General features: G+C 40.3%; 1 protein-coding gene across 1 annotated transcript in view; it reads right to left on the minus strand.

The window, feature by feature from the left end:
* Positions 1-994: 994 nt before the first annotated feature.
* Positions 995-12,216, minus strand: part of bmp1a (bone morphogenetic protein 1a) — a 29,583-nt gene continuing 18,361 nt past the window's right edge. The window contains exons 7-20 of the mRNA XM_079251764.1: positions 11,014-11,138; positions 9,286-9,401; positions 8,503-8,605; positions 7,538-7,654; positions 7,032-7,177; positions 6,735-6,930; positions 6,390-6,515; positions 4,516-4,676; positions 4,161-4,341; positions 3,934-4,059; positions 3,671-3,798; positions 3,083-3,296; positions 2,661-2,911; positions 995-1,332 (exon numbers count right to left, since the gene is read on the minus strand). Of these exons, the coding sequence (XP_079107890.1) occupies positions 1,198-1,332; positions 2,661-2,911; positions 3,083-3,296; positions 3,671-3,798; positions 3,934-4,059; positions 4,161-4,341; positions 4,516-4,676; positions 6,390-6,515; positions 6,735-6,930; positions 7,032-7,177; positions 7,538-7,654; positions 8,503-8,605; positions 9,286-9,401; positions 11,014-11,138 (2,125 nt within the window). The 3' untranslated portion in view covers positions 995-1,197. The remainder of the gene's footprint in view (positions 1,333-2,660; positions 2,912-3,082; positions 3,297-3,670; positions 3,799-3,933; positions 4,060-4,160; positions 4,342-4,515; positions 4,677-6,389; positions 6,516-6,734; positions 6,931-7,031; positions 7,178-7,537; positions 7,655-8,502; positions 8,606-9,285; positions 9,402-11,013; positions 11,139-12,216) is intronic.

Below are 12,216 nucleotides of genomic sequence, written 5' to 3' on the forward strand. Positions count from 1 at the left end.
TGTACCAAGAAAAGGCATTTTCTCTGGAGAGAAAGTACTGTACATCAGAGCTGTAAATCAACACTGAAACATAAGTCATATCTTTATTTGAACCCATGTTACAGGGCACACACAATGTTCAAGTATGCCTGAGGAACTATATGGATTGATTTAAAAATAAAAAATAAAACGAATAAGAGATAAAATGCATTTAAAAATAAGTGAACTGGCATTGCATTTCACAAAATGTCATAAGCTCATGATTTTGGAACAATTCACTGTAAAGTGCTAACTGGTTTGAGCTGAGAAAAGCACATGTTCCCTTTGAAAGATCAAACACATTACTTTATACATGGAGGTACAGTAATAGCCAGTCATCAGGTGAGCAATTACCAACCAGAAGACATGGAACACATTTCATTTATTAGTCCTTTAATAAGATAACTGCTTCCTTAATTTTCTTGTTAATGGTAACAAGGGGGAATCTTGCCATTGGTTGCCAGGACAAAGCCAATTACAAATGCTGGTGTTGTCACTGTACAGTTTTCCTTGTTTCCTTGTAATTACATGCAATTGACTGACATACAGTATCAAAATCTCAACTCGAGTCCTTTTAATCCGCTTACGGACAGGAATCCTTAACCGAAGGGATGAGAGTATGAGAAGAGCAATTATTGAGGAGTGCAGGAGATGCTGCCATACTCCTCCTCCTCCTCTTCCTCTCGTCCCCCTACATGTGGTGGGCTGGCCTGACAAAAGCAGGGATCTGTCCAGCTGATGCCTGCCTTCCTACAGGTCCTGAGAATCCACTGTTTTCCTTTATACCTCTCATCAAGAGGTGTGTTTTAAAAAAAAAAAAAAAGAAAGAAAAAAAGAAAAAAAAAAAAAAGGAAGAATTAATTAAAAAAATGTCTGGAGGTGACTGGGTCAATAAATTTTCCCCTACAGTCTGCCTAAGGCTGACATTCACCCTCCCACCCCAATCCTAACCATAAAAAGGTAAAAACAAGGTGTACTGCAGAATGGCTTTACTCCTCACAGTCTGTGGGGGGAGCTAGAGCCCCTAGGAGCTGAGGTGCGGTCGGTGGTCTTGCGGCTGTTCTGGCGTGTCTGATTCATCTTGGTGGCCGAAGGTTTCCGAGCGTCAGGCTGGCGCCTTCCTTGGGGACCCCTCCGGTTGTCCCTTTGCCCTGCACGGCCCCTTCCGGCCCCCGCTGGTCACTTGCGTGAGTGCAGTGTGTCCTGGAACTTGGTGCTGGTGTAGCGGACATGAAAACCTTTTTTGTTGATTGTGTCATCAGAGCGAAACTTGATTACAATGGAGTCACCAGCTGAGTAGATCTCCTCTGGCGGCTATGGGGAGGGACAAAACAGAGTAGTGAGGGGTGGTTGTGGCTTCCTGCTTCTTTTAGACATCCCTTCAATTAAAAGTCTTCCTCACATCCTGAAACACAGGTCAAACCGATCACCGTGATGACTGGCCTCTGACTGTTGTTCAGAGCCATGTAGAGGTCAGCTTTGATGCTCACATCTTTACAGCTTTACTCTGAGTCAGGGTTTGGCTGATATTCCAGTGAGTATTAAAAAAAAATACCATGATGATCAGGGCCAGGTGTATCACCGCACAGAGCTCTGAGCAGGGCCCCCCAGAACACACAGCACCTCATATATTCAACACAATCTCCAGCCAAATTGTTTCCAGTAAAGCAAAATGGGAGTTAACTGCTTTATGTGTACATGTAAAATTTTCAACTTGAACTTACTCCATCATGAATATTTATTGAAAAAAATCGCTTTGAAAGCTGATTGGTTTGTTTGTTAAGGTGCTACATGAACTGCAGTCTGGCTGGGACAGACGAGCGCTGTAAAGTCAAACTATAAAAAAATATCTGAGCGCTGATTAAAGCTGACTTTCCACATGAATAATATACTTTATTAACAAAGGCCCAGAAATCTTGGGAAAGAGATTTAAAAGACAAAAAGAAAGCAGTCAATTGTTACTGAGGACCCAGAAACAGTCACCTATTTTACTGAGAAAAGCCCTCAGGCTGAAGCCCCCCCACCACCACCATAATGAGTTTTCACCCTACTTTGGACCGAACAGAAATGGTTTATTTCAACCTGTTTTATAAAAGGAAACTTGATTGAGGAGTTGCTCTCCAGGGCATTGAGGGTGCTCTATCTCCTTCACTGGATGATTCAACAGGCATGAGTGAGAGGCCAGATTGTGTTATTAAAGTTTGAAAATGAAATCAAGCTGTTCTTTGGCCTGATGATACTTGTGTTTCTAATCCCTGTCGGCCTTATTGTTCTACATTCCAGCTGCAGTAACGGCACCGGCCGACTGCTTTGCTCTTAATCCAATTTCAAAGACTGACAGTATTTCCACACCAAGTCAGTTACGGCTTGTGTTGACCTACAACCATTTCAAACCCAACACAAACTCAGTGGAAGTGATTAAACTCCAGATGGGCTGGAATCATAAACTTTAGGGTGGTTCAAAAAGCCGCACAATTACAATCTATTGGGACCGGTTACTCAAGAGCACGCCCAATTCCAAAACAATCATCTGAACCCTCCTGTAACACTCTAAAAGCAAATAAAGGGCTGAGATTAGTTGGCTGTGTTGTCGCAACAAATCCAATTTAGAGAACAGCGATTGAAAGCAAATTATTTTTTACCCCTGAGCCACAGTAACGTCCAAGCCGTGGAGACTTCGTATCAGCTCCATCAAAAAGCTCCATGTAGTCATAGCCGCAGTCTGCCTCCTCCTCGATCTCAAATGTCTGGAAGATGAGCTCCACGCCGTAGCCTTTCTCCGCTGAAATGACCCACTGGCAGTCGGAGGCTCCAGGATAGTTATTGTCCCCAAACTGGGCATGGGAGAACAGGTCCTTTGTTTTGACCTCAGCCTTCAGACGACCTCCGCACTCTGGACAGCAGAACGGAGTCCAATCAGAGATTGATTTATAATAAAAAAAAAACAAACAAACAAAAAAAAAAAACAGATTATGTATTTGTCTGCAGCCTAACAGATATAAAGGATTCTTAAACATACATTAACATTAAATGAGGCTCACCCAAGAACTTTAAATATTCTTACCTGCAGAGTGAGAAGCCTCAAAGCCTTTCTTCTGCACAGAGCTATCAGAAAAAAACCGTATAAACAGCTTGTTGCTACTCGAGACAATGGGAGGGGGTTTCTTGGTACCACAGAAGCGGCCTAGAGAGGTTGCTTTGGCATCTCGGCCATCATAGATCTCTATGTGGTCATAAGCACATTCCAAGTGAGCCTCCATGTCAATCTCATTGAAGGCCTGTCACAAAACAAGATGATGAATGAGATTAAATGAAGTCAGATGAGTGGATAATAAAATATTCCAGATATAAGTTTGGTTATAATGTCATACTGATGATGCAGGAAAAAAAGCATAATTTGATTAAATATTTTAGATAGTGCACTGTCTGTTAAAAACGGATATTTGTCATTACGTGCATGTTAACAATATGTGTAATCTATATATGCAGCAGAGAACACATATGCAAATGATAACAGAAAGGGGAGCCACAGATCACCATGAGGATTATTATTGCTGACACGACTGCAATAAACACAGATGTCCCCAGTAAATTTAGCACTTTAGTTACACCGATGAAATCAAGCATGAGAGCAGAAGAAAGTGACACATACGATTTTGATACGGTGGCCTGGAGTGGTGGTGAGGGCCCAGGTGCAGGTTTTCTTGCTGGGATATTTATCCGGCCAATTTGGGCTGGTAATGACACCGCTCACACTATTCACAGTATGATCACAGCCGGCTGTTTGGAAGTAAAAAAAATAAGTTAGTCACTGAGTCAACACTGCTCTACATCACACTAATATGGAACAGCCCAACATCCACACTGAGCTCAAATTTCATCATGTCAAAGAAATAAAAATCTGCAGTGAAATACCTTCTTTACAGTCGTGTTTGTTCTCGTGAAGCACAAATCCACTCCTACACTGACAACTGTAGCTCCCGAAGGTGTTGACACACTCATGCTGACAGCCGCCGTTCTCCTTAGAGCACTCATCTTTGTCTGAGAAAGCAAAGAGCACATAACGTGAGTTTTCAGAGTATAAACTGACAGATTGTAGCTCAAAGTGACAGAGAGAAAACAACACTGCCAGGAGGACCCACCTGAGAAGAATTGTGCTTTGAAACCCTTTTTGGATACAGTATTGTCTGATTTGAACTCGATGCGCATGTTGTTGTACTGAGAAGTAATGGCTTCTGGTTTCTCTGCCCCGCAGAACTTCCCATGTAGCCTCGAGTCTGCTGATAGTCCACTGCGTACTTCTACATAGTCATACTTACAAACCTGAACAGAAAACACAGCATGTGAGAAGGGCTGCGGCTTTTTGTGTGGTTTTAATTATAAAGCACGACAAGGAGAGGGAAGTTATTTGCTATGACAGGGGAGAGATGCGGTGGAAAGACAGAGAGCACAGAACAAACCCACCCCGTGTCGACTCATAATAACCCCAATGCTCACGTCATTGCCCTCAGTCTCGAAGACGTCAAAGAGCAGAGTGATGCGGTACTGTGTGGGGGCAACTAGCTGCCAAATGCAGTTTTTATTTGGAGGGTACTCTCTGGGCCACCCAGGACTGGTGATCGAGCCATTCAGCTTGGTAATGAAGCCTCCACAGGCAGCTGGACAGAACACACAAGATGAGTGGAAACAAGAACAGTTAGATACAGATACACACAGATACAGATGTGCACATAAAAAAATACAAAATGATATCCCCACATGTTTCAGCAGGACATTCCAAATGTTATATTGTCCCATAAATGATACTTTCTGTATCTTGAAAAACAACAAACATATCTGATGACTGACTTGGACCTTCCAGTTGAGGACTTAGGTGAGCTTTTCATCAGCTGCACAATGCTCGCAATGTTAGGTTAGGCTATGTTAAGTACTGGCAATACAGCGCCTCACCTGACTTATCTTAGTGGAAATAAATGTGCACTGTTGATCCTTAGCAACAAATTCTGTGTTGATACACAGACTCAGTTATGAGCTACATGTGCAGTGCTGAAATGCTGGAGTCTAACACATCATAAATATTCAGCTATTTTAGCTTATGTAAGGCACAACACTTTTTTTTTTAGGCACATTTATTTAATTTTGTTGGATTATAATACAGAAGGACAGAGTCAACAAATCTGTATAATCCACACTAATTATACCCTGAACCCCATCCACCCAGTATTTTATCTATCCAGGATTAGAGAGACAAAAAGAAAAAAGAAAAGAAAAAAACAGAACCACATGGAGAACACAAAAACACAACCGAACAACACCAAACGGAGAATAGGCTCAGGGTAATAGCATACGCATGTTACCATACATCAGAAATATATACATTAATGACACAGAAATGTTCTAAGTGTTAATAATACACATCTTTATAAGATGCATTGAGAAATTGTTGCAGGGGGAGGAGGTTGGATTTCACTAGTCTTGAGAATTTTTCTTTTTTTTTAGGATATATGTCAGATTCTCTAAAGCCAAGCATGAAGATAAATAATTTATCCAATAACTAATAGAAGGGCAAGATGCATTTTTCAGTATTTAGCTATAAGATGTTTTGAGTGAGTGAGAGAAAATTAATCAATTTAATTTAATGTGATGTTAAGGAGACATTTTCAGGGTAAAGACTTGTACAGTTTGGGAGAGGTAGGGATGGCAATTATTCGACAAATTATATGCATTATTTCCATCCAAAACGTTTGAATTTTCTCACATTCCCAAACACAATGAAGGCACAACATTTTTATGCATTTTATTTTTTGATATATGTAAACAGTTCTAAATGAAAAATGATGTTAAAGAGAAATATTTAAACTTTAGCAATTCTTAATCATAGAAGTACTTTACTAATAAGAAAATGATAAGTACGCAAATAATGTGCTTTTCTGTATGAACACCTATGTTATGAATTCAAAATCATTTTATAAAATGTTTATTATTCTGTTACTGATAACATGACATGATTCCACATTTTAAACATTTTCTGGGACTTTGTTATCATTTTCATTTTTCAAGCTCATAGCTACACTAAAAATAGAGGGATACATGACATCCTCCAGAGGCAGACACGGGATAACGCAGTTATATGACCGATCTTGTAAACTAGCATTTAGGTCTTAAATGACAACCTATAATTTAAGACAAAAATAAAGCTGACACAAATCTCTAAAAGACAGTGCCTGGCCAGCACAGCCATCTAAGCTGGCATCTTTTCAGGGTTTCATGAATGACTGTACTTATTGTATTTGGGTGGCTAACTGTGTAAAGTGCTTTAGGATGTAAATGACATGGTGAGCACAGTTGCTGACCGTCTTCCCTGTACTTACCCTCACAGCTGCGCTTGTCAGCAGCCAGCTCATAGCCTGGGTCACAGGCACACTTGTAGCTGCCTAGTGTGTTGACACAGCGTTGCTCACAGCGACCGTTGTCCGGCTTGGAGCACTCATCCATCTCTGAAAACACAAAGATATGTTAGGGCCCTTTTAGTAGGCCCCCTGGCTCAATAGATTACAAGAGAAGCCCTCCAAAGCAACCGCAGAGCCAGGCAAAGCTGGTCACATTGAACCCAAAGGTGCTTGTAGGACAAGTATGTGACAGGGTGATTTAGAGAATATGTCACATATACATATGGTGATATTTTTCCCAGAAATTTACAGCCTTTAATGTCTCACCTTTGAAGAAGTTGGCAGCAAAACCGGCTTTGTTGACTGATCCGTCGGAAACAAATTTCATCCACAGATGGTTGGAGCTGGTTTTAATGTCATCTGGCTTGTCGTAGCCACAGAAGCGTCCCAGCAGAGGGCTGTTTTCAGAGATCCCATCACGCACCTCTAAGTAGTCATATGCACAGCTGTCATGTCTCTCAATCTGAAGGAAGGAAAATGGTTCGGAATTAAAGGCGAATGAAAAAGTTTTATTTAAAAGGAAACAAACATGATTTGAAGGAACAGAATGAGATGGTTTTATACCTCAAAAGACTGGAAAGTAAGGCCCACATGGTAGCCCTGAGTAACAGAAATCTTCCATATGCATACTTTGTTGGGTCTGTAGTCATCAGGGTAGTTGGGGGACTGAATCTGACCATTGTCCCTCTTTACCTCCCCACCACAGATGGCTGTGTGTGATAGTTAAAACAACGAAAAATAACACTGAGTTGCCTTCGTAGCAATATCATCAGTACACGTCTCTTAAAAAAGCATCTTAACAGTTTTCATTGATTTACTGAAATGGCTGGACACCTATACACACATCATTCTTTGCGCAGTCTGGAAAGAATTGAGTTGAATGTGAGAGTCAGCCAACTTCTGATTAATGTAGCACAAAGCACTCGACACATCGACAGTCGGAGAGCCAAAAACTCAGCATATTGCTTCATTGTCTAGGCACATTGTTAGATGTGTGACTGGCTGCGAGTTCAGTCAGCCCAGCGACATTCTGGGGCAGAGTGCAGGGAGGGCAGGCTGAGGGTGCTTACCCTCATAAACAGCGGAGAAACCTTTTCCCACCCAGTTACTGCTACTGCGGAACTCAATCCACAGTCGGCTGTCGGTGGAGATGATTGGCTCAGGCAGCTTATCGCCACAGAAACGGCCTGGATCAAAGGTAAGGACACACAAATATAAACAAGGATTAGATCAATACAACACCTACAATAACTGTAATCCCACTGCATACTTAGAGAAACCAGAAATAAGACGAAGCGTTCAGTAACATCAAAACCAACAATTCCAACATTTTAGCAGCTGATGTTAATGGGAGATATGTATTGTACGTTTCAGGCATGAGAACCCTTAAAATGTGCTACTCTTTACTTCTAACACCAACCAAACCAAGTTTCTCTTAATCTGGCACTTCTGTAAATCCTTGTATTGGTTAATAAATGAACACTGATTCAGAAAAAAATGTGTTGGTTACTGAGAAAAAACTGTTTGCATCACTAATCTTGAAAGTTGTGGCACACAAGATTAACAAAACAAGACATGAGGGAGTCATCTTTTCAGATCAATTAAACAAGTAAATTATCATTCTGACCTATTGATCATTAGTTCCAGAGCAGCATTCTGTATTTAACCCTTTGTTGGGAATACTACCATATTTGACCACTTCATTGGACATAGAAAAAAAAACATAACCCATGAAGTCATAGAACCACACCGAGTTATCCAGACCAGTCATCAAAAATCAGGCTGCATCCCAGTTACTTGACTGAGATCTGTATTCAGCATAAAATTAAGAAAAAAAACTAAGTAATGACCACTAACTACTTTATGAGGTCTTTTAATTTAGAAAAAATTATCCCAGTTTTAGTCTTGTAATATACTCCGAAATAATAATAATAATAATAATAATAATAATAATAATAATAATAATAACACTCTTTTCTAGGGTAAAAAATTTAACTGTCCAAATATGAGTGCACCATAAAGGGTTAAAACTAACCTTTGAGTGGTGCCTTCCTCCAGTATCCATCTCGGATCTCCACATGGTCATACCAACATAAATGACTCCTGTACAAATCCATGGAGGTGAAGTTCAAGATGATCTTCAAAAAAAAAATATGTGTAGGATTACTGATGGGACACAGGTCAAATGTCATATACCAACAGTTAAACATAAATCGTCAGCCAAAACTTAAAACTTTAGAGAAAATAATAAGAAAAAAATACTTTATAGAATTAATTTCCCTTCATTGTATCTGTTTTTCCAACATTTCATTAATATATAGCATTAACATACAGTAGTATTAATATAGTCCATTCTGGATATTAATACTACTGTATTACAGTATCCACAAGTCTTGTTAAAAATAGCTCCAAAGGCTGAAAAAATGCCTTCTCTGAGGTTCATTTTTATATTTTAATTAAAAAGATCAATTTGGAATTTTTTAAGTTATATAAATAAATGGTTAATTTATCATGAAAAAAAACTTATTCAATGAAATAAAACAACTATGAACATCTCTTGTAAGAACATAAAACTGATGGAGCAGCTATACATATCTCCTTACGGTTAGATGAAACTAAATTCTACTCAGATGCCGTAAATCACACAGGTGAGTTTTAACATCCTGAAAGATTGTTTTATAACATGAACGTTGAGGTCCTGTTGGAAAGTTTAGAAAGAACCCATAAAGTAAGAGATACACCAGAACCACATAAGCAGTCAGTGAGTCTTGCTTTAAGAAATCTCAAAGCTGATTTGCCACTTTCCATATGCTCATACCTTTTCCCCTGGTGTGACTGATATTCTCCAGATGCAGTGCATGTAGGCTGAGTATCCATTAGGGAAGCCAGGAGAGGAGAAGTTCCCGCTGCTGTCCTGTAGACTGTCCCCACATCCTGTGCGTGGACACAAACACATACAGACCTGCACGTAAGGCCTGAGCCATGACACAATCTTATTTCGTCTCAACCTAAACAAACCTTTTCAAGTTCTGAGTTTAAACTCCTAAAAGCTCATTGCAGAGACAGATGCTGAATCCTGGAATTATAACACTGTGTGTGAAACAAAAGGACATCTTTTTTTTTTTTTTTTATAGTCAAAGGCACATCTGCTGATAATATTACCCACGACCCTGCATCTCACCCGCCCCCTCCCCCACCAGCTCCAGATGATGATCACACAATAGGAGTGGATCGTGTGAGACACTTTCTCTGAGCATCCTCTGAAAATAAACCCAGCCCTCTATAAATAACTCAGCCCCAAGGAGAATGTGATGCATTATGTACGTGTTGCCAGCCCTTAGTTTGTCTGGGAAAACTTAAGTGTTTAAGTGTGCGGGGACTCATTCCAAACTCAATACACCACTTGATGGTGGGACAGACAGAGGCTCCTGCCAAGTGATTAAAGATGTGTTTAATCAAGTGACAGAGGAAATAACAGAGTAGTCTGGTATCTTTAGATATTCATCTCAAGGACTAGTTATGCATCTGCACATACCTCTGTAGTTTTTACCTCAGGCTGCATTTAGCGGAAGTTAAAAAAAAACGTTGCTTCTCTTTAGGATTGTCAGTCACAACAAAGTGATGAGTCCAGCGTTATTATATGAGTGTGACGGTGCTTGACAGAAAAGTGCCAATCCTAAACCAATAACCACCACTCAGGCACACACCAAGGATGACAAACACTTCCAGGAATGCACCGTGAATAGGATGGTTGGCTCTTTAAGAATTTTTTTTTTCTCCCCAACAGCACGTGGAGAAACCGACTACCTCATCCCCCACAATGTGCGCCACATCATCCACTCTTCCTCGGGAGGCTGAGATAGTTATGATTAAAAAGACAGAAGGCTGGCACGGAAACACAACAATCCATTTACTGTTAAAACTTTTTGTCCTACTAAAAAGGCATGCTGGCTGGTACGTCTTCGGTAACAAATCACGGTCTATTCATTCAGTTTTAAAGTGAGTTGGCAGCTTTCGCGGATAGACTTTTACTAACTGAGATCAGACAAATTCAAGGAAAAATTATTTTTCAATGTACATCTGTTTATGCTGCTAATTCTGTTTACTTCAACAATATTAGATCATTTCCTTCTACTCTCTGGAAACATAAATGGTGTGTTTCAGAAAAGTACCAGGCGTAGAACGGAGCTGCACAATTTACAAACAGTGATTTGCAGACATGACTGCAGTCTCCCAAAAAAATCACTTTAACTATTGTTTTCTGAAGACAAGCTGTTCTTTTGCATCTATCTGGGAAAGAGTGATGAAAACTTCCTGTCCTTGGGTTGTGTTTACATTCAACCCTGCTTGGGAAACTTGGACACTGTAGCCAGGGAACCACACCACATCAACAGTCAATGCAAACAGTTCAGTATGCAGTGCATTCTGGGGAAGGCAGGGCGAGTTACTGTCCTCTTTCTTTCTTCCTAAGGATTATGTTGTGCACACATGCAAAAATAGATGGGGAAAAACCCATAGCAGACAGGATCTGTCATTTTGGTCTTACTGGAGCATTTGTAGAGTTTGCGTGCCTGTGCAATATCTCCTTTGCTAAGTCTGGTTCTCTGGCCAATGGGTGGTCGCACTCCATTCACATCGTAGCGTGGAAGGATGGTGTCCAGAAAGATGCCTCTGTTATTTAGAAAGGGATAGTAGAGTTAATGTTGCATGAAACCAAGATTTCACACAATTTTGCCAAAAAAAAAAAAAAAAAAAGCCACAAATACAAAACAGGTGCAGTCAAGCATTTAATGATTTACCACCAGTTCAGGTCGATCACTGTCATCATTATTACTATGAACCATTTCTGAAATAACTCGTTGAAACTGAACAATGTCAGTCTTGGCAAAGCACAACTCAATGTGGTTTGTTGAAAAATTCAGCGAATGCAACAACCACACCAGAGACATGGGGAGCACATACTCATTTAGTCTAAGTAATAAATAAATAACAAATCTAAATACTCTTATGCATGTTCAGTGAGTACTTAAATTAGATTATACAACTTCCACTTACAGGATATAACACTTGTGATGAGATTGCACCATTTAAATTGGATGTTGACAACCAAACCTACTGTTAACGCATGTAAACAGGAACTCTTCCAGTTTACAATTTCCATTTAATCTAATAATTAAATTAATTGATCTAATTAAGAACTCAGAGTATTTCAGAGCAGCACATCTACTACTGAAATACCGATCACCAGTTGCAGTCACTAATCATAGTGTGTTCCTTTTAGGTGTCATGGTCACTGCAACGGGTTAAGAGGTGAGATGCTATCATTTGTCAGAAAAGTCTGGCTTCCATTTTTGCCCCAAACTTTTCCAGTCAATCCTCACAATGAGCTGCATCATCTGGGAACACTGAACATGAAAACTAGAAAAGCGACCAGGTAAAGTGTCAGACAGATTAAAAAATGACTGAAGAAAACAGCTCTTTCTCCATAGTGATTCCTCACTTGACACTTTGCTAGTTTATCGTGTTCATTTTTCAAAAAGTACTGGCGAGGAATGGCCTGCTCCCTGGCCGTTCCCATGGTGACATGCCTATCAACGCCAGGCATGTGCAAACAGAGCAGACTGAGCTAACAGTTTAGACTCTGCCTGCCTGTCTGTCTGTGAGCCTCTAGGACCCTGTATGCTGGCTGCTGGTAGAAAAAGGAGGAAATAAAATGCCACTGAAGATGGTGTCAGAACAGACAAAGGGC

Source organism: Telmatherina bonti (genome assembly GCF_933228915.1).
Source record: "Telmatherina bonti genome assembly, chromosome: 13".
NCBI lineage: Eukaryota > Metazoa > Chordata > Actinopteri > Atheriniformes > Telmatherinidae > Telmatherina > Telmatherina bonti.